We start from the raw sequence: 22500 nt of genomic DNA on the forward strand, positions 1-22500 counted from the left end.
CAAAAATAATATTTATCTAAAATAGTACTGTACCCTATAATAGAGCCATAAAGGCATGGCCCCATAAAATTAGGTTCCTCTAGATTGGTTTTTTCTCAAAAAGCAATGAGAGCTCCACAATCATTTTTTTAGTTATAATTTTACAACTCTATCATTTAAGTGTCCATATTTCTCTTCTAATTTTATCACTTTTTTTTAATTACTAAAAAAAATTATAACTTTTGGATTAAAAATTATATTCATATAATTCTCTTAAAATTAGGTTGTCGACTTAGCTTTTTTCCTTCTAAAAAATTTCTCAGAGAGATGCAGAACAAATATAAACAACACGGAGGAACAAAAGAAGAAAATAAAATAAAAACAAGATCTTTGAGTTTGGTTAATACATAGTATACTAATCCTTTTCGTACTTTATTCTGTGTCTCAATTATCTCCTGCATAAAAATTACACTAGGATAAATTAGATGCTTGTTTTGTTTGTGACGAAATATTAATACTGTACTTTGCCAAGTTAGCAACTATATTCATAATATTTTATGATTTTTTTCGGATGAAAAATTGTAATAAACCTACATAATTAACCCACTTGTGCAAATTAGCTTAAGGGGCCCAAAAAAAAAATTAAACCCAAGAGAATCATCCTAATTAATATACCCGATCAGCTTCTCATCATATCTCAAAAAAAAAAAAAACATAAATCAAACTCATATCTCAAAAAAAAAAAAAAAATCATTTCTAATTGGAGTATGTCACAAGTAATTGTAAATAAATAAAGCTTGTGCCTATTGATTTTGACATTTGATGATGTAGCCTTATATATTTGTACCTGGTACATTTAATTAAGAAGTAATTACTTGCAAGTAAGTTCAATATATTTGACTCTTAGAAAAAGTAGTTGAGGAACAAAAAAGTTAAATTTAAGAAAAAGAAAAAAAGAGGCATCACTAAAAGGGTATTTGGTTACTGGAAACGTATAAAAATTTATTTTGGATAAATTTCATGTTTGGTCCTCAGGTGACACTTTGGACCTTAAATTCTAACTTATCATAATTTTTGCTTTGAACGTTCAAAATTACTATAATTAAGTTTCACAATCTAATTTAGTTATCTGAATATTAATAAATTATTAATATAAATAAAATGTAAAAATATTTTGATTGATGATGTAGCGATAATTAAATTATTCACTATAATAGAATTAGATTATAGGGACACAGTTTTGAGACACTTTTATATAAGTGTCCTATTTATGCCAAAAAAATTTTAAAAAAATCTATTAAGACCTAAATATAAAGTTTAATCCAATCAAAAATAAAAAATTTCTCTACTCAACCAACCACACAAAGTCTACTCAGCCTAATTATAAATAAAAAAAAAAGAAAAAAAATTGATCACCCTCTCCCGTTCTCCTCCTCCGCCACCGCCTTCGCCGACGAAATAGGGTTCCGAGGAGTACTGGAGTTCAACTACGAGGATCTCACAAGAACCGTAGAGGGCTGCGATCGCTACATATCCTTCTGCCACAGGTCGCTCGAAGAGTGGGTGCTAAATATTAAGACGGCCCTACCTATAGCGACCCCACATATAGCAATACTTTTCAAAAGTGTCGGTAATTTAGCTAGCAGTATTTTTTTTGACTTATACTGACATTTAAAATTGTCGCTATACCGTTTTTGTTGTAGTGATTGCATCACTTTTATATCAACAATGTGTCACTATTTATTTAGTTAACTAAATTAGGGTGTGAGAACTTCATTATGACAATTTTAAAAGTTACAACAAAAAATTACCAACAAATAAAAGTTCGAGGACTAAAGTATCAACCGCATCATAATTTGAGGACCAAAGTTGCAATTTACCCAAACTATTGTGTTTTACAAAAAATTAAACTCTTTTTCACAAGTTTTATTCTTTGCATAAAAAATTAAGAAAATAAAAATATTATAAAAATATTTTTAAAAAAACATTAATCAGGTGAAAAATATACTTTTTTCAATCAAAAAGTTTATTGTGGGGTTTTTGTTTCTAGAAAATTAACCAACATCCCCTCAAATAGAAAAGAATAGTAAATGAGTTTGGTGAGAATTACCCACTTTACCAACTAACTAATCCCTTTGATTAATTACCTAACTATATCTAACCAATTTTCATAGAAAAAATATATAGGAGGAATTGTGAGATTAGCCAATTTATAGAAAAAAAATATTGTAGCCAAATAGAAATGACAAGCTAGAGAAAAGAAAAAGGAGCTCTACCATTTAATGCACACACAAAATTAATAAAACCAAATATAAGACAAAGCAAACTTAGCAAATTAAGTTAATTACCAAACCCATTGAATATTTTGTTTGGTGGCTCCATTCCACAACAATCACTAGTTAACTAGTCTATTAATTGTTACTCAGAAAGTGTTACATATGAGATCTTAGAGCCTACACACAAGGTGCATAAAAATTATAAAGTAAAATCTATAAATAATTTATCTGAGCTGTAGACCACTTTGATTTGGTTATTCAACTTTTATGTCTAATTTTTTAATATGTTTGATTTGAGTCAGTTGGTGACACTTTAATTTCAAAGTTTCAGCATATCGTTTATCGTTTATCTTTACAGATTTATTTAGTATATTTCACACGTAACTATAAATTTATTAAAATAAGTAATTAGTTTAAATTTTCAAGTCAAAGTGCTATTGATAAATTCAAATCAAACAAATTAAAAAATTGAGTAGTAAAATTAAAATTTTAAGAGATTAGACAACCAAATAAAAATGGTCCGTAGTTTGGATAAACTTTGTATTTTTTTTAACCAAATTATAATTATATAATAAAAGCAACCGCGTTCACTATTAAGGTGATAAAAATTAATTGAGACCTATACAATGACTCATCAACTTAATCTTATCTTTACACTAAATATCTGAGCATAGTTGTTGAAACCAACAGAATATTCCAACTTATATGTACATAAAATCCTAATCTAGCTACAGGAATAGAAATTACAAGAATTTTTTTCAAAAAAACCCTATTTTTTACATAGCACCAAATTAGAGCATAACATATAAATAAATAGAATTGGGCTGTAATACTATTAATAGTATTTGAACTCTTTCGCTATTGAGTTTTTAACTTTTTGATGAACTCTTTACCAGAGCACTAATACTATAGTATCGTTTTCGATCTTAGCTAGGATGTTCAAATCAACGATCTACACAGTTAAATATGATTTAGGGTATATGAAGTTCTTAGGAATAAAATTTTAAAATTTTTTGACATCGTTTACTTAGTAAGTAATTCATGTCAAAATGAACGGTAGAAATTGAACAATTTTTAAAATTTGAGCATAGTACTTTTGAATTCACAATCAAGGATGTTGACATTAATCTAGATAGTTTAAAGTATTTTCTATCAAAGTTTGGATAAATTTAGATTTTTCTAGACCGTTAAACTACAAATTCGCCGTAGTAGCCATTGAAATTTGACAATTTTGAAACGTTTGATCATAAAATAAACTATATCAAAAAGATATTAAATTTTATTTCTAAAAACTATAAATATATTAATCAGTTTTAACGGTATGGATCGTTGATTTAAACATTTTAAGATTGAAACAATACTCCAGTAAAGATAGTATAGGAGTCTATATACATATATATAGGGTTAAATGCTTTCATGTTCCTGTAAATATAGTGAATTGTAAATATGCCTCTACCAAATTCAAATACTCTAGATCATATTTAACGGAGTGGATCGTCGATTCGGAAGCTCCATCATCAAAAATAACTTATGAGTACGAAGGGCCCAATACTCATAATAGTATAGTAGCCTTACTCTATATATATATATATATATATATATATATATATATATATATATAGAGTAAATGTACACAAGTGTACATGTGTGTATATATATATAGTTGATTCATCTTTCCGTTGTGTACGTATTTTCTAACCAAGAAAATGCACAAATTATGCTAAAAATTTACCACAAGTTAGATGCCATGATTTACAGAGCAAGTACTATAAAAATCCAAATTGTGAGCTCTTGTTTGTATTTAGATAATTCTTTTTATAGTGTCATCTACTAGAATCTAGATCTCTTAATTAAAATCTTATGAAACGTAAGAAAAAGTTGGTAGCTGTGACCTACCAAAAATAGTTACTTTCTAAAATGGAATTTGATATATATTGGTTGGACACTTAGGTGGGTAATTAACGCACACCACAACTTAATTAGTACGGCTTGAAATTTTCTAATGGCGAAAACATATGGAGATCCCCCTCACCTACAAGTCACGTTGAAATGTACCCCCCAACTTCTTTTTATGTAATTATTGAGTTTTTTTTTTCACCCTTATTGAATAATTCTGTAATTTTAGCGAATTAAATCAAAGATTTTATCAAATTCATCTGCGATTCCATCAGATTTAATAACTTTAATCACTTATTAACATTCAAAGGCTGATAAAACTATAAAATTAAATAGACTTCTTAGTTAATTAAGTAAAACAATTAACTCAAGTTATTTTAAAAAAAGAGTAAAAATTAAACAAAAAAATATTAGTACTATTATTACTTATTAGCTTTGAACAAGCTCGTAGAAACAACCCTAATAAGAAACCTCACATATTTATTTCTCAAGAAGCAAAAAATCTAGACCCCTTAGATTAGTCAGAAGCTAAATCATTCTTCTTTTTTTTTGAGAGAAATTAATCAGCTTAACTGAAAATTAATATTAAACAACTAAATTATAAACTTAATTGGGATATCAAGGACGAGCAATAAAAGCTCATATGTCAGCAATAATCGTAACCAACTATGTTACGTTAGTAGTAGTAGTAGTAGTTGTTGTTGCTGTTGTTGTTGAAAAATATAAATCATTAATTGATCAACAAATGAAAAGTTATTATTGTACACTACAAAAAAAACGGTATATAAAAATACTTTTAAATATTGGTACAGGTTAAAAAAAATATTGCTGTCTAAATTACCGATATTTTTTAAAAGTGTTACTATATGAGGGGTCGTCTTGATATTTGGTATCCACTCCTCCAGCGACACGTGGTGATCATAACTTTTTACGGTTCCTATAAGATTCTCGCGGCCGAACTTCAGCTACTGGAACCCTACCTCGTCTGCTGCGGTAGCGGAGGAGGAGAAGGGGAGATAGATAGATGGTGATCATTTTTTTTCCCCTTTTCTATTTGTAATCGGCCGAATGGGCTAGATGGGGTTGGTTGAGTTGAGAAACTTTTTATTTTTGATTAAATTGGACTTTATATTTAGGGCTTAGTAAATTTTTTTTAAAAAAAGTTTTGATTAAATAGAATACTTTTGTGAAAGTATTTCAAAAATGTGCTCCTATAATCTAATTTTGTTATATTAGTAGCATAAGGTGTGTAGTACACTTTCACCTTTAGTAATTGACCATATATTTGGCTATAAATGGGGAATATGTCATGCATGTAGAGCTTGGTCATTTCAAAATCTTTCTAAGCTTTGCTACAACACTTAACCATGGCTCCAACCACCCTCTCTCTCCTCCTCCTCCTCCTCCTCCTCGTGTCATCATCCATGGCCATGCAATATGACGGGGACGGCGCCCGTTGCGCACCGACGCCACCCCACATTCCAGTGGCGGTGTTCCCTTACGACATCGATCAGTTGCAGTTCCCGCTGAACCTCGAGTTCACGGAGAGCGAGTTTTTCCTGCACGGATCGCTGGGGATCGGCCTCGACCAGGTCGCGCCTCAGCTGGCCCTGGGGGGGCCGCCTCCGATCGGCGCCCAGAAGGCGAGCCTCGACGACACCACTCGCCGGATCATTGAGGAGTTTGGTTTCCAAGAAGTTGGTCACGTAAGGTCTACATCTCTCTCTCTCTCTCTCTCTCTCTCTCTCTCTAATTTGCACGCAAAACATGCATGCACAAGAACTTCTCTCTCTCTCATACTTGCGTGCAAACCATGCATATGCACACTAGCTAAGAAGAATTTGTGTACACGTGATCATTCTATGTTCAATTTTCTTTCACATTACCAACCGTATCTAGAGCAAATATTGGCTAAATATTGTCTAAGCATTTGATGGTTGATATTCGAAGTTCTAAGTTCGTAATTTAATTATTTTATATTTCTAAATAGCTAAGCTCAATTTTGCAAAATAAATGAAGCAGATAGCAAACTACATACATTTCTCTTTTTTTTCTTTTTTCTTTCGGAGTTTATGTGAGCTCAGTTTTGATAAAAGATGCACTAATTAATAATAGCTAAGGGAATTGACAATTCGAAGTAGTTATAAGATTTCAACCTTCTATATATATATATATATAAAAGTTGAGCTAATGGCAGAAAATTTATAAGTACCAAGTATTTAGTGCTTTTATAAGCACTATAACAGAACTCTCTCTCTCTCTCTCTCTCTCTCTCTCTCTCTCTATATATATATATATATATATATATATATATATATATATATATATATAGAAGGTTCGAAATTTAGATCCTCGGAATAATTTACGTACCTGTTTTGAACCCGAAGGATACGCAGTCTCAGTTGAAACCTACGTACGAGTCCTAAATTCCACACCCAACATTTTAGTATTGGATTCGTGACTCGGACCCGCACCCCCAAATTCCTCCACGCCTTTTGTGACAGCAACTCTCTCTCATTCCCTGTAGTTTTCAAAGTTGCTCGTCATTTCATGCACAGCGCAACAAAAGCAATATTTCTCCGCGAAGCACTTTTTCCAGTTGCCCCGGTGCATGCGCAGTAGAAACTAATTAATGGGTCTCATTCACTACAACAAAAACGGTCTATAGCGACACTTTTAAATATAGGTATATGTCAAAAAAGTGCTGCTAGCTAAAATTACCGACACTTTTAAAAAGTGTTGCTATATGTGGGGTCGCTAGGTATATAGTGACAGTTAAAGAGTGTCGCTATAACCTAAAAGAGTGCTGCTAATTTACCAACACTTATTTAAGCATTTAGCAACCTCCGAAACTCTATCTCGTTGGCTGCGATGGCGGAGGAGGACGACAGGAAAGGCTTTTCGTCTAGAATTTCAGTGGATTGAGTGAAGAGAGAAGAAAAGATGGTAATTGATTTTTCTTTTTTTTTTCTATTCTGTTCGTAATCAGGCCAAATGGATTGGGTGTGGTGGGTTGAGTAGAGTAATCTTTTATTTTTGGTTGGATTGGNAGAAATTGTAGGGTTAGGATGATATTAGTCTCTTAGGGTTGAGTGGTCCCTTAAGGTTGAGTGGTCGCCACTGGGTTATAATATTTAATCCAACTGTTAGAAATTATGAAAGAAGTTGATCCAAAGGCTAAAAACTTGATAGTAAAAAGAGTATTTTGCTATCAATAGTATTCCAGCCCAATTCTATATATATATATATATATATATATATATATATGCTATAGTTGAAACTCTGCTTTTTGAAATTTGTACAAGTCCTTTAAAATTTTAATATTAAAATAAATGATAGAGCTAGTACGAAAAGGTTAGTGGTCAATCCAGATTATCTTATTCTAAAACAAAAGAAAAAAAAACATACACCAAAGCATAGGAGAGACTCATTAGTTCTACAACACACATGAAAAAAAAAGACAAAAAAACCAACCTGTATACATAAACTAGTGGAGACCCGCGCTTCGCTGCGGAAGATTTACGTATTTTTTAAAATATTTTGATCAAACTAATATATTTTTATACTTACGTTGTTAACATTTATTTTTAAAAATTTGAGCTTATTTTTTTAATTTTTAAATTTAATCTTAATTTTTTAACTTTAAAAAATTAAAGAGAGAAAAAGAAAAAAAATTTTATTTAAATAGAGGAAAAAAAATAATTTGAAAAGTGAAGAGAGCATAAAAAGGGAAAAAAAACAAAAAGAGCAGTGTCCCCCACGCCGCGCTGCGCCCCGCACTCCAGCGTGTCCGCGCCACACCGCGGGCCGCCCCACGCTCCTGTAATTTTTTTATTCCATAAATTAAGAGAAAATAATAAAAGAAAGAAAAAAAAATAAAAAAAGATTAATTTTACATTAAAAAAATGAATTATTGGCTAAAACTTGGGGAGAGAGAGGAGAGATATAGAGATGGGTTGAGAGAGAGAAAGAGAGGTATTTTAAAGTTGTTTTAGAGAGAGATTGGGGAAGATATTGAGAGAGAGAATCTATTTTAGAGAGAGAGAGATTTGGGGAGATATTGAGAGAGAGAGGATTTGTTTTAGAGAGAGATTGGGGGAGATAGAGAGAGAGAGGATCTGTTTTAGAGAGAGATTGGGAGAGATATTGAGAGAGAGAGGAGCAGAGATAGAGAGGGGGCCAGTCAATTTAGGAGAGAGAAACGCTGGGCGAGAGAGAGAGGGTTAAATAGTGTAAGATAATATAAAAATAATTTATAATAAAAATTTGGGTAAATTATATTGTTATCTCTGAGCTTTTGACGAATTTTATTTAACCATCAGACTCCTAAAATAGACATTTAACATTCTTAACTTTAATATTTTATTCGTTTTAACTCTAATATTTAATTCGTTTTAGTCCTTCTGTCAGTTTTCGGTTAACGGAGCTTGACGGAAAATCGACGGAAGGGATAATATGAACGAAATATTAGAGTTCAGGGGGTTAGATGTCCATTTTAAAAGTTTAAGAAGCAAAATGAAATTTCGCCAAAAATTCAAGAGGTAACAATACAATCTACACTCTATATATATATATATATATATATATATAGTATATATTATATATATATACAAAAAGAAAAAAAACGCGGGCACGGCGCGAGCAGGCTGCGGCGCGCGGCGTCCAAGCTGGGCGAGGGCGATCCGATGTGGGAGGGAGCTGCGTTTTTTTTTTTTTTTCCCTCTCTCTTTTTTTGTTTTATAAATAAATTATATATAATATATATATATATAATATATATATATAATTATATATAATAATAAAAAAAAAAGAGAGAGGGAAAAGAAAAAACCGCTGCCGCCTTTTATATATATATATATATATATATAATATATATATATATAACAAAGAAAAAAAAGAGAGAGAGGAAAAAAAAAAAAAAAACGTTGCTCCTCCCACATCGGATCGCGCTCGTGCGGTCGGACCGCTCGGCCGCTCGCCGCGCGCCTGCTCGCGCCATGCCCGTGACCCGCGCCGCGCCCGAACGCGCACCTGCGACCCGCGCCGCGCCCGCAGGTGGGGGGTGTTGGGGAGAGAGAGGGTGGGGGGAGGCTGGGGGTGGGGAGAGGGAAAGAGGGGGAGAGAGAAAGAGAGAGTGTGAAAGAGAGGTCTCTCCCTCTGGTCTCTCTCTCTCCCACGCGTAGGCCCCACGCCTCTCTCTCTCTCTCTTTCTCTCTTCCTCTCCTTCTCTCGAGCGCAGAGAAGTGGCCACGTGGAATAGGAACCCCTGAGTCCGCCACGTGGCTCTTTTGTTCTCTCAAATTAGCTATTGTATAATGGTTAGCATGCTAGAAGACAAGTTTGTAATAACTCTAGGGTAAATTAGACTTTTTGGTTATCAAATTATTAAGAGCGTGACATTTTAGTTTTTAAACTTTAATTTATAATAATTTTTACTTAAATTTGTAAATTATTATAATCAAATCCTTCAAGTCAATTTAGTTGACTAAACGTTAACACACTATTAATGTAGAATGATTAAGATGTCACGTCAATTTTACAGTAGCAATACGGTCGATATTTATTAATCAATTAAATTACTCAAAGCAATTTATACTAAAAACTCTATGTTGATTTGATTGAAATAATAAGTTTATTTATTTATTTATGTTGTGGTTGATTTACAAGGGCAATTGAATCAACGGTGGGGGGATTTCCAAGGCCGTTGATCGATCTAAGCGAGAAAAATTTTGCGCGGTTGATGGATGAAGCATTTGGGTTTCATCTAAACCCCCCATTCAACCCCTACGTCAACACGCTCAATTACTTACTTGCATGCTATTTTTTGCCCTACTTGGGCCTCACCGGCTACGTGGGCACCAACCCAAGCATCGACGGCTACGATTCAAAGAAGGTACCTAAGTATATACCCAATTTATTTATTTATTAATGCAATATTATTATTGTATAAATATATATATCCACAAAGTTGGATGTTGTATATTTATCTTTGTAAAATTTTAAATTGTATTATTATGTATATCTGTAAACTTAAAAATCTTTACAAATTGTTTCTGAAATAGTTAAAATTAACTCACCATATTTTAGTATAATAACTATTTTGTCCTACGGTGATTAGCAATGGAGACTAAAAAAATTCCCGAGGGATGTAAATTTTTAAGTGAAAGGATTAGAAAACTATATCAGAATAATGCAATATTGCAATGTTCTATAAATATTTTTAATATAAGGAGATCTCTGATATAAAAGTTCATTAAATTTTGGTACTTACTGTGCCTAATAGGTACTTCGAATTCAGAGTACAAAACTTCTGCATATACACTATTATAAGTTATGCATGCAACACTTACAAAATGCATGGCAGAAAGCTAAGCTGGCAGTTTCTTTGCAGCTCCTGGCAGGGCTGCTGGCCGTTGAAGCCGGGCAGGATGCGGTGATCCGCACGCTGCTCTACGAGCGGATGGACGAGATCGTCCCGCCGTACAAGAACCTCACGGTGGCGGACTTCACGAACCGCATCTCCGCCCTGCGAAACAGTCTCGGAATGTGCGGCATCAAGGACGAGGGGCTTCTCGTGCCGCGGGAGCTCGGGGCGGAGATGCGGATCAGCACCAACATCATCTCCGCCGACGTCAACTCCCTCGGCTACCGCCGGACCCCTCAGGAGATCCTCAGGGTTCTGTACGGCACAGGGAACGAGCACGTTCCCGGCGGTTTCCTGCCGAAAGGCGGGAACGGAAAAGTTGCCCGGCAGTATCTCCAGTTTCCGAACTCGCATTAGGCAGAAAGGACAGTAAACTCGGGCCTCATCTAATGTTGTTAGTTTCTAAATAATGGGTGAAATTTGTTTCTAAAATTGCAATATCTACTATCTAATGTTGTTTGCTTCTAAATAATGGGTGAAATTTGTTTCTAAATAATGCGCAGATCAACCATCTCAGGTGCGATTGAGAGAGAGAGTATTGTAAAAACACACACAAACAAACTTAAGAAGCTCTTGTATGTTAGCTACAGCGATGATTCATGTATTGTACTAATCATCATGTGATCCTTGCCAAATCTTCATAGTCCCATCTTAATTTTGAAACAAGTGTAAATCAAAGCAAAAAAAAAAAAAAAAAAAAAAAAAAAAAAAAAAAAAAAAAAAAAAAAAAAAAAAAAAAAAAAAAAAAAAAAAAAAAAAAAAAAAAAAAAAAAAAAAAAAAAAAAAAAAAAAAAAAAAAAAAAAAAAAAAAAAAAAAAAAAAAAAAAAAAAAAAAAAAAAAAAAAAAAAAAAAAAAAAAAAAAAAAAAAAAAAAAAAAAAAAAAAAAAAAAAAAAAAAAAAAAAAAAAAAAAAAAAAAAAAAAAAAAAAAAAAAAAAAAAAAAAAAAAAAAAAAAAAAAAAAAAAAAAAAAAAAAAAAAAAAAAAAAAAAAAAAAAAAAAAAAAAAAAAAAAAAAAAAAAAAAAAAAAAAAAAAAAAAAAAAAAAAAAAAAAAAAAAAAAAAAAAAAAAAAAAAAAAAAAAAAAAAAAAAAAAAAAAAAAAAAAAAAAAAAAAAAAAAAAAAAAAAAAAAAAAAAAAAAAAAAAAAAAAAAACTGTGTAAATCAAGAACTACTATTCGTCACAGTTTCAAGTGCATATAAAATTTCAACAAATGATAACAGTTTTCAGAAGTACATTGACAATTCCTTAATGAATAACTCAATCAGTAAGATGAGTTAAGAAAGATGATGTTCATCTTGATGGTAAGAAAATTATTCATATTCCAATGAAAAACACACTCAAAATTTGATTGTGAAAAGATCATAAATTTTAAAAATTGACATCATATTATGATAATTTCTATCATAAAAAATATACTAGTCCACCGTCGTGAAAGCCATATATCATTTAAGAGAGCAACATATATCTATGGTGGTACCAACAGAACTAGTAATAGAAGCATTTAAACAATGGGAATTCTAAGTCCTGCTAAAGTGCATATTAAGTCCCCTAATTTAATCTTGCAAAATAGAGAACAACAAATTCATCAAAACTGAGAGCAAAACAATCCATACTCCTCTACTTGAAAAGATAAGTAAATGTACCAAGCCTTTAATTAAAGAAAGCAAGAGATGATCATGCAGCGGCTGTGGCAGCAGAAGCCGCCGCGAGACGCTTCCGGGCCTCCTCGATAATGCTGAGCTTAATACCCTTCCCTTTGGGTAGGGTCACCCACGGCTTGGTACCCTTGCCGATGGTGTACACATTGCCAAGGCGAGTGGCAAACTCGTGGCCGGTGGCGTCCTGGATGTGGATGGTCTCAAAGCTGCCCTTGTGCTTCTCCCTGTTCTTGATGACACCGACCCGGCCAGTGTTCCTACCGCCAGTGACCATAACGACGTTCCCGACGTCGAACTTGATGAAGTCTACAATCTTGTTGGTCTCGAGGTCAAGCTTGATGGTGTCGTTCGCCTTGATGAGCGGGTCAGGGTAGCGGATGGTGCGCCCATCATAGGTGTTGAGGTAGGGAATACCCTTCTGCCCAAATTGCACGGAGCGGACCTTGCAGAGCTTGAACTGCACAGAATCATCAAGGGAGATATGGTTTGTTTCAAAGATCAGAGCACCTTAAAAATTTTTTAAGGATAGTCCTGAATAGGGTAAACTGCATACGGGTCCTCAAGCTAGTTACTTTTGAATTCCTAACATTTGCACGAGCGGTTCTCAATCTTACACTTACGATTAAAGACCTCCATCAAATTAGACAGAAATATCTATTACATACTACATAACAACTTTTGACTTCTCATGTGGTGATTACATAGACATTTCCTTTGAACTTCATCAGGGAGTTGTAAGGAAAAGAGAGAAAAATGGTACCAATTGAATGACGAAAATCAAATTGAAATATGGAACTGCAGTAAAATTTAATCTCAGATTCTAGATAAATTTCTGGGTAAAAAATTTAGTGAGCAAAAGTATAATAAGAATGTAAAAGGTATCTGCTCAACTATGCCAGCTCAAAAAACAAAGCTGCAAACCGATATATGTAAACTATGTATTGCACCACAATGAATGCAAGAATGTTCAACATACCTTGGCCTCTTCATCCTTGATCGAGTGGAGGCGGAAGCGACCTTTGGTGTCATAGAGAAGCCGGAAGTTCTCATTGGTCTTAGGGATTGATACAACATCTGCATGTTGAAGCATAGTTAGTTAATTCGGATTCGGCAAAAATTCGGTACGGGTATAATTCGGATAAAATTCGTCTTCTAATTTTTAAATTCGTTGAAAAAAAGGCTAAAAAACGGATTCGCCAATTATTCGGATACGTGATTTATACGGATATTATACGTTCACCAATTAAAAATTCGGGATCAAAAATTCGGCTATTAAATTAAGTTTTTTTTTCTCTCAAGATTTATGCTATTAGCATAAATATTCATAGTTTTTAAGAATATAAGAATAAAGAGCTACAAAATTAAACTAAGTTAGTAAAAAAAATAGTAAACTATATTATGCCTCAAAATAAAGAAATAATTAAGCAAATAGAGATCAAGATAGTCCATATTTAAATTGCTGCATTTCTAATACTAAAAAGTTATGTTTCAAAAATTAAGTAGAAACCCCATTGAGTCAATGGTCCATGAAAGACCACAACAAAATTTTCCTTTTGCAAGTGTCGACAGTATAAGATCATGAAATTGATTAGGTATAATAGAAGAGTTCCTGGTCCCTAAGTTAATTAAGATTATTTAGCTCTGTGTTTGGGTCTTCTTTGTGCATAACAGAGAATGGACACATTCAATTAAGCACTCGAGATTAAGTTATNCTTTTGCAAGTGTCGACAGTACAAGATCATGAAATTGATTAGGTATAATAGAAGAGTTCCTGGTCCCTAAGTTAATTAAGATTATTTAGCTCTATGTTTGGGTCTTCTTTGTGCATAACAGAGAATGGACACATTCAATTAAGCACTCGAGATTAAGTTATTGCCCAAAATAAAAATTTAAAATCAATATGCGAATCTGTACAAATAAACTAGAAAATGATGATTTAATCCTCGACTATATCAATATGCGAATCCGAATTAACTAACTAACTATGAATTAACTAACTATGATTTAATCCTCTTCGATCTTCGATTTCTGAAGAGGAGGGCTTCCGATGGCGTTCGGCGAGCGGCCGGAAGGGAAGAGGGGGAGGGGAAGGGACCGCGACCGCCGCAGGGTCGGTGGTAGGGCCACGCGCCGCACCGCCGCAGGGGTGAGAAGTTAGGGCAAACCCTTTTTTTGGGAGGGGTGTGGGACTCGTGGTGGGAGGGGGCGATCATTTCACTTCAGATTTCAGAAAGTGTTTTTTTTTTTTTTGGGCAACAGGGTGAGGGCCGTGACTCGTGAGGCAAAGCAGGTTTTGGGCGAGGCAAAACGGGTTCTGGGCCGGTTTTTTGGGCCGAATTATTCACGAATTCCGTTTAATTCGCGAATAATTCTTTTTACCCAAAAAAAGGCGAATTTTTCCGAATTTTTGGAAAAAATACGAAAACGGGAGTTTTATTCGGCATTTCAAAAATTCGCGAATAATTCGCAAATAATTCGCGAATTAACTATGTGTTGAAGAGAACAAAATAATGTATATAAGTACTAATTTCAACAGGCGAGGAAAAAAATATGGTGGTGAAAGGCTGCTTAAGGTAGGGGATGAATAAGCATACCCATGAATCCTGCCGGATAGGTCTTGTCAGTTCGGACCTTTGCATCAACCATAACATGGCGTTGCATCAAGATCGCAATAACTTCGCGATAAGTGAGGGCATACTTCAACTTGTTCCTAAGGATAAGAATCAAAGGCAAGCACTCCCTTGCTTTGTGTGGACCAGAAGAAGGTTTCGGAGCCTAATCAGATAAACAAGAGAAAGCAGTAAGAAGAAGGAATAATAAGGCAACGAAGAGGAAACAAAAGGAAAGCTTTTTGAACTTACAAATGCGCCACCAAGTTTATCAAGCATCCAATGTTTCGGGGCATTGAGCCTCTTCAAATGCTTCTTCAATCCCCTCGCCTAAATTACACCAAAGGGACAAGGTATAGGTTAAGACAACAGAAAGAGAGTGAGAGGCAAATCAATTATCATTCAGTCTGTGATATAGATCCAAGTTAACTAGCCATCCATTAATACCAACAAAAGGTAGAAGATATCTTCAATTGCTAATTTTTACCATTCCATTGCAAATAAGAAAAAGAGGTTTCAAATGATTTGTGATATAGTTAGGGTTCTCATATCCCTGTATGAGAGGGCCGTAAAATCAAAATAGAGCTTCAATGACAACAGAAAAAAGCAATAAGATCAGACAAGAAAAGCAAGCCCTAAATAGAGGCTCCAAACTGACACTCATAACCATCTGCTATTACAGCACAAATGTTTTTGCATCTTCTGTTACTATTTTTCATGATATAAAAATACCATCTTGTGATTCAGATCAAAATGGACGATGGAATTACTCAAAGTACATAATCAATCACAAAAGCTTTTTTTAAAAAGAGAACAACAATCACCAAAGATCTGCTGAAAAGAATAATCTTATCTTGGTAGATCAAAAGGATGTTGTGTACAACAGTAAAAGTGAGGAGCACATACAAGCAGTGCACAGTTCAAAAACTACGGAAAGAACAAGAAATAGATGGAATGGATCATGGCAAATAGCTCGTTACGCACTTACAGCCATCAACTTTGTCCATGCAAAATGTGCTCTATCTACTACAATATTTCCCATGGCATTCGAAAAGACCATCAAAATATATAACTTGTATAAAGGTAGTTCATCATACAAACAATATGAAGATGCTCCAACTTCAACACAACCCACAAAAAAATATATGAAATTGTAGATGTTGGAACATTTAAAAATTACAACCTATGTAAAAGAAAAGATCAGTACAAATAATACGATCTCCTATAGAAAAATGTGCACAAGTTCCTCATGATCATGAACCAGGGAAACATTCGTTCTAACTCCATAACAATTAATCACAAGCACCCACAGAGAAAAATTTGACAAATCACTCAAAAGGTTCACCTATCAAATGCTCATACGGATACATATACCGATACATATGCCGATTTATTCACCACCCATAAAATCTAATTTCTAGCATAAATTCGAATCCTTTACATTCATATTTAACAACAAGAGCAATACGATCTAACGAAACCACCAGATTGAACACAATCTTGTTCCTAATGCTTCTAACCAGATCGATCACTTATAGAGACAAGATCAAAACCACAACATAGAAACAAAAGTTTTTAACAATAAATCGCATCAGAAATGCATGTTTTGGGAGAAGAAAAGGCAGTGGGGAGAACCATTTTTCCCTAATCTGTAGCGTCCTTCGCCTCCGACACGAAGAACCTCGAGAGCTCGAGCGAAGTAGAGATCTCGCGCGGCTTCTAAGCAATGGAGATAGAGAGGAGCAAACCCTAGGAACGATGAGCGGTTTTATAGCGCTAGGGTTTTGGGGCCTGTAATCGATGAGAATGGGTTTGCACCGTCGGATAAATAATGAACGGCTGAGATCAACGTTAAACGTTGTTGGACGAACACCAAACGAACGGGTCGGATCAGTCCAATTAGACATAGATCCGACCCGTAGTAAGAAGGTGCTCCTCTTCCCAGTATTGTTTAAGAACCTCACTATTATTGGATCCGTAAACCGGAGTTCTAATTGGGCCGGTTCAACTCAGATCCGGCCCACGACAAACCCTAACCCTAATCCCTACACCCTCGCCTCTTCCCCTCTCCCCCTCTCTCTCATCGCGCTTTTCTCCTCTCTCCTTTCTCTACGCAGGTGAGGCAGATATTTTTTGGTATATGCGATCATTTCTTGTTTTACCCCTTTTTTAATCCCATTTTTTCTCATATTTTTTGCGTAATTTGTTAGATCTAATTGGTTCTTATATTTCCCTTGCGTTTAGTTGATTTTCCTTGATTTTTTTTCCGATCATTTGGGAATGTACGTATCTGATCGTTTTTGCTGTTCTTCGAGTGGTTTTTTTCCGTTTAATCCATACGAAAAAAAAAATTTGTTTTTTTTTTATTATTTTTGCTGATCTTAATGTTAAATTATGTTTCGAAGATCATTGATAGGAATTATGACATACGAGAAAGTTCAGGGATAAAGTGACTATTCATGTAGTTTACCCATTTATTTGTGCCAATTTAATTGTGAATATATTATCATAGTTTTAAATTGGGATTATAAAGTGACTATTCATGTAGTTTTCCCATTTATTTATGCCAATTTAATTGTGAATATATTATCATAGTTCTAAATTGGTATTGTGAAGTGACTATTCATGTAGTTTACCCATTTATTTGTGCCAATTTAATTGTGAATATATTATCATAGTTCTAAATTGGGATTGTAAAGTGACTATTCATGTAATTTACCCATTTATTTGTGCCAATTTAATTGTGAATATATTATCATAGTTTTAAATTGGGATTGTAAAGTGACTATTCATGAAGTTTACCCTTTTATTTTGTGCCAATTTAATTGTGAATAAGCCCATATTATTTGTTCTTAGATACTGGGTCCGGTTCTGGTACCCATTTGAGATTTGAACCTTAGCCATTCGGAGGGGAAAAGAAGGAAAAATCTTGGTCATTCATATATAATGATTATGTATCTAAATATTAGCACATATTGTTACAATTGATATATGTTGTTTTGCATCGATATTTAATTATGTTGATTTCTTGGATAACTAAGTATTATGAGCGACCGCGTAAGTTGACAAATATTACTCATCATGCATTTTGAGCTAATTTTTAGTGCATTTATCTGCTTCTAACTTTAGGAGACATTATTATATATTTTTTTAATTATATATTTTAATTATTCATTTTTTTCAAATACTTTTTTAATCACTAAACTGCATATGTACCCGGATTATGCATATGCGATATGTGGTTGGTTGAACACTTGTATACTGCATAGCTCTTTTTAAAACATTGTATATTATATGAAAGGGTACAGTAGTAAAGATAATTGTTATCAGAAAAAAGTATGTGAAAGGTCTACGGAGGTTAAATTTGTTATGTAAGAGTAAATTAGTAAATGACAAGAACTACAAAAGGCGACCAGCGAGAAGAAACGACAAAAATATTTGCTTTTACAGAATAGTATAGATAGACTTATCTCATGTCTTGTGATGTTAGGGTATGTTTTGTTGACTTAAGCAGAAATGTCAACCAAATAGGTTCATCGAGAGTCTTGTGCTTATACCTATTGCTTCTTTGATTTAAATATGATTTTCTATGTTCGATGGAAGAAGTTAGATTGCTGTGTCTAATGTCCTTTACTCTTTGTTACCTAATGAATAGTCGGTTAGAACGTCATGTTCAAACTCTTTCAGATAGTATATTAGAATACCTTATCTAATTCCTTCTAAACTCCTTTCTCCTATAAATTTTAAACTGTTCTTAGTTTCCGTGTGGAATTTGATAGAAGCTAATTTGTTGTTTGTATAGAGACTAAGTTGCATCTTTTAGCAGGCGACTATCTCAGCATTGTATTGGTATTCAACCTAATCGACAAAATGCAGAACGAGGAGGGCCAGATGATGGATCTCTACATCCCCAGGAAATGGTATGTCTAACCATGTTTTATATCTCCTAAGTCGGGTTTCGAGATCTTTCTTTTCTGCATGTTTTCGTTTGCAAGTATCTAATCTGTTCCACTATTATGGTTGTAGCTCTGCCACAAATAGGCTTATTACAGCGAAGGACCATGCTTCGGTTCAGATCAACGTTGGTCATTTGGATGAGAATGGCATCTACAATGGACAGTTCACCACTTTTGCTCTTTCCGGCTTCGTTCGTGCTCAGGTTTTTATTTTCTACTCTTTTATTGAAGGGTTTAGTGCTATTTTTCCTCCTATTCCTTGTTGTTTGTTCTCCTTAGACATTTAGTTGGCATTCGCAGTGTAGCCTCTGTGCACAGGTGTTTATCCATTTTCCCCAAGCTGTGTTAAATTCCGATACCAACAATTTGAATGCTCATGTTCGAGTTGGTTATCAATGTAAGAAGCCTTTTATGGCAAAATATATAGCAAAATCATCCTCTGGACTGAAAGTGTTTAAGTCGCAATACTGGAACGCTACCTTTTTTTTCCCGCTCAACTATTAACAATTCGTTTACTCTTTTTGAGCTTCGAGATCTGCTTCTATTTTAAACTTGTGTTTCGTGATCTACAGGGCGATGCCGACAGTGCATTGGACAGGCTGTGGCAGAAGCGGAAAGCAGAAATCAGACAGCAGTAAATGCCCCCTTCTAGTCGTCTCTTTTCTTTAGGGGCTGTAGGTGTCGTAACTTGCTTTCAAGTTGCTTTGAACTTCTGCGGCTTTTTGTTCGCCGAACTATGTGCCTTGTTTCTTTTTTAGTTTTAATGCATATGTGAACATATTGAAAGCTTGTTTCCACAGTTACGCGCTCGACTGCAGTAGTTTACACTAGTTTCTACTCTTTTCCTCGGCGGTGTTCCCAGTATTTAGATTGTATTTTCGGTTTTCAGTTGTTTGTGTTTTTATGTTTGCCGAGACCGTTCCCGCTCCTCATTAATTGAGGATATCATGTAGGGCCTGGTCCGGTCGTGCTTTTGCTTCGTGAGGAAGCGATTTTGTGCGAAGCAGAGCCATAATGGAATGTGCGTCGCTCCCTGCAAAAGCAAAATTAATGCTTTTGGAGTGAGCATCACATTGCTGCTATGGTGTAAGATTCTTTTGGTTCTACGTGATGTTGTTGTGCACGAAATACCGTAGGTATTGTTTGATTCGAGTATAAGCCAGAATTGCATATTTTAAAAATATGTATAAGTTTAAGTATAAGTAAGAACTAAATTAATTTTACATTTGAGTGAAAATTGAATTATTCTCGAAAATAAGAAAAATAATTTTTGGATAGATAAAATAAAATAAAAAAAAAATAGTAGATAGTTGTAAATAAAAAAAAAAAATATTACCGCTTTCATTATATATGAATTTAATTTTTTAAATTTTATATTTATATTTTTAAATTGGAACTTTTAAAATTTAAAATTCAAAATTAAAAATTTAAAATTTAAAATTTAAAATCTCAAATTTAAAATTTAAAATTTTAAATTTAAATTTTAAATTTCAAATTTCAAATTTTAAATTTCAAAATTTTAAATTTTAAAATTTAAATTTAAGATTAAATTAAAATTTTAAATTTTAAATTTTAAGTTTAGAATTTAAAATTATAAACTTTAAATTTTGAGATTACAAATTATAAATTATAAATTTTATTTTAAAATTTTAAATTTTAAAAATAAAAACAAATAATTTAATATTAATTAAATTAATTGATAATTTAAATATATTAATTAGATTAATTAATAATTTAAAATTATCAATTAAAATTTTTTTAATCTTAAATATATTAATTAAATTAATTAATAATTTAAAATTATTAATTAGAATTTTATTAATGGTATTCTTGATTGTTCCAAGAATAATCGTAGAACAACAATTTCAAATTTATACTGAATTATACCAGTTTATTTAAATATTCAAAAATTACTGTTTTTAGATGCGAAAAATAACATTTGGATATAAAGAGAGATAAGGGGTTATCACCGACTTTATCTCCCAACCAAATGGGTTAGTTAAGAAGACGGGGTGGTTAAGAACACGATGACTCCACTAAACTAAAACACCATGCCTCCGCTCAAACCTCTCTCTCTCTCTCTCTCTCTCTCAATTTTTCCTCCTTTTTCTATTTCCTTTCCTCTATCCTTCTCTTCCTATCTCTCGCAGTGTTATCCTTCGTCCGTCACACCCTCCAAATAGTAATATTTACTCTAAAAATATTATGCAGAAAATAGTTGATCCCTTAAAAATACAAAGAGACTCATAAGGTAAACAATAGTATGTCAACTATGATTTAGAAACAAAAACGTAAACGAATTTCAGAAAATCTTATAGCTTATCGCTTCATCTGAGGAAGCATATTTTGGAGCTAAAAATTCAAATCATGAGCAAATAAACAAACGGTTCCTCATCCTCACAGAAGCATTGTTTTGATGAACTTTAATTCTTTTAAAATTGTTTGTATAAAAATTTGTTAGCATGATACAGTGGGTAGCTTCATCCTCCTGTTCTATGTATAGCGTTGTATAATGAAATACTGCGCAGTGCTTTTATTTTTACCACAGAAACTTCTATCCCAAACTTCCAACTTTGAAACTCAAAATAAAATTTCAGATTCCTGCTACAGCAATAAATACTAAATTTTTGCTCACTGAATACTCTAAGAATACGGCTACAACTGAAGGCAGAAGCAAAAGTAGAGTCAAATACGCACTTAGCAATAGAGCTTGTTGCGGTACTCGAGGAATGTTCATTTACAAGTGACAAGTTAGTAGGTGGGGGTAGGGGTGGGGGTGGGGCTCGGGCAGTGATTGGAGGACGATGTCGGCAGCGCGGAAAAGAAAAACTTTCTTTCTACACTATGATGTGTTCCACCATGCATGGTTTGAAGGATTTGCACAATCACAAAAGAGAGTACAAAAGGTCCTTCCCTTCCCCTTTTGATCAAGAAACATGCCTTTCTATGGACTACCTTTTGAAATGTATGGCTGTTTGCGTTCGAGCACTCACAAATGCACACACTATCAACACTATTGAGGCCTTTTATGTTGCATCAACAAAGCTACAACAAAAGCTACAGCAGTGCTTTGGTTCCTAGAAAAGAAAACCTAGACAAGCAATTGTAATACCCAATGCCTAACCCTAGAAGTGTTTAATGCTTGAAATTTTCCATAAGGGCATTCGCATGCTTATTAACACAATTTTCGAAAATTACACATTTATGTCACCGACATACCCCACTTTTCTTTGGTGCAAATGTATGAAGACCCCCTCATCTATAGGCTATTCTGAATTAGCACCTCAACTATATATACATATATTTTTTATCGACGCCATCTAGAATTGAGTAATTTTAATCAAATAAAATAGGAATTTTTCCACACTAATTAATAAGTTCATCAAATTTAATAGTTTAAACTACTTTGTAGCGAATAAAACGAGATTAAAGAACTAATAGCTAATTGAGCCATAAAATTCAATAAAAAATTAACTATGAAAACTCAAAATAAAAAAATAAAAAAAACTGAAAGTTAAAAGAATGTCAATAATAATAATAATAATAATAATAATAATAAAGTCAAGAGGTTTATTTCAAAAGGGCTTATAGTTGAGGGTTCTCCATACTTCTTTACCTATATATTGGGTTCCCCAATAGTGTGAAGTTGATACTAGCATTACATCATTGTTAAAAATTGACTGTTTTAGTTTAAAAACTGT

At 33.4% G+C, this 22500-nt stretch overlaps 3 protein-coding genes across 4 annotated transcripts; 2 read left to right on the forward strand and 1 right to left on the reverse strand.

Moving 5' to 3' along the window:
• LOC109723727 (desiccation-related protein PCC13-62-like) lies at positions 5456 to 11188 on the forward strand. The gene is made up of 3 exons (XM_020252194.1): positions 5456 to 5862; positions 9819 to 10044; positions 10543 to 11188. Exons 1-3 carry the CDS (start codon positions 5519 to 5521, stop codon positions 10930 to 10932), a joined length of 960 nt encoding a protein of 319 aa, XP_020107783.1. The 5' UTR covers positions 5456 to 5518; the 3' UTR covers positions 10933 to 11188.
• On the reverse strand, positions 12003 to 16635 carry LOC109724499 (40S ribosomal protein S4-3). Its single transcript, XM_020253343.1, has 5 exons — positions 16479 to 16635; positions 15096 to 15173; positions 14829 to 15009; positions 13211 to 13308; positions 12003 to 12691 (listed from the first exon to the last, which is right to left on the reverse strand). Exons 1-5 carry the CDS (start codon positions 16479 to 16481, stop codon positions 12251 to 12253), a joined length of 801 nt encoding a protein of 266 aa, XP_020108932.1. The 5' UTR covers positions 16482 to 16635; the 3' UTR covers positions 12003 to 12250.
• On the forward strand, positions 16819 to 19644 carry LOC109724500 (40S ribosomal protein S21). 2 transcript variants are annotated; one of them, XM_020253344.1, is made up of 4 exons: positions 16819 to 16960; positions 18670 to 18763; positions 18870 to 19002; positions 19372 to 19644. In XM_020253344.1, the coding sequence occupies exons 2-4, from the start codon at positions 18714 to 18716 to the stop codon at positions 19435 to 19437; spliced, it is 249 nt and encodes an 82-aa protein (XP_020108933.1). In that variant the 5' UTR covers positions 16819 to 16960; positions 18670 to 18713; the 3' UTR covers positions 19438 to 19644. The 2 variants fall into 2 exon arrangements, with proteins under 2 accessions (XP_020108933.1, XP_020108934.1); XM_020253345.1 differs by having other exon boundaries at positions 16928 to 16979.

Source organism: Ananas comosus, linkage group 18, assembly GCF_001540865.1.
Source record: "Ananas comosus cultivar F153 linkage group 18, ASM154086v1, whole genome shotgun sequence".
In the NCBI taxonomy this organism is placed as follows: domain Eukaryota; kingdom Viridiplantae; phylum Streptophyta; class Magnoliopsida; order Poales; family Bromeliaceae; genus Ananas; species Ananas comosus.

Excerpts from the sequence above, each read along its gene's own strand:
- LOC109724499 (XM_020253343.1), bottom strand. Across the intron at positions 13,309-14,828 it reads CTATCCGGCAGGATTCATGG|ATGTTGTATCAATCCCTAAG; the intron begins GTATGCTTATTC and ends TTCAACATGCAG. Across the intron at positions 12,692-13,210 it reads TCAAGGATGAAGAGGCCAAG|TTCAAGCTCTGCAAGGTCCG; the intron begins GTATGTTGAACA and ends GATTCTGTGCAG.
- LOC109723727 (XM_020252194.1), top strand. The coding sequence starts at position 5,519 with ATGGCTCCAACCACCCTCTCTCTCCTCCTCCTCCTCCTCCTCCTCGTG. Across the intron at positions 5,863-9,818 it reads CAAGAAGTTGGTCACGTAAG|GGCAATTGAATCAACGGTGG; the intron begins GTCTACATCTCT and ends TTGATTTACAAG. Across the intron at positions 10,045-10,542 it reads ACGGCTACGATTCAAAGAAG|CTCCTGGCAGGGCTGCTGGC; the intron begins GTACCTAAGTAT and ends GTTTCTTTGCAG.
- LOC109724500 (XM_020253344.1), top strand. The coding sequence starts at position 18,714 with ATGCAGAACGAGGAGGGCCAGATGATGGATCTCTACATCCCCAGGAAA. Across the intron at positions 18,764-18,869 it reads CTCTACATCCCCAGGAAATG|CTCTGCCACAAATAGGCTTA; the intron begins GTATGTCTAACC and ends TTATGGTTGTAG. Across the intron at positions 19,003-19,371 it reads CCGGCTTCGTTCGTGCTCAG|GGCGATGCCGACAGTGCATT; the intron begins GTTTTTATTTTC and ends CGTGATCTACAG.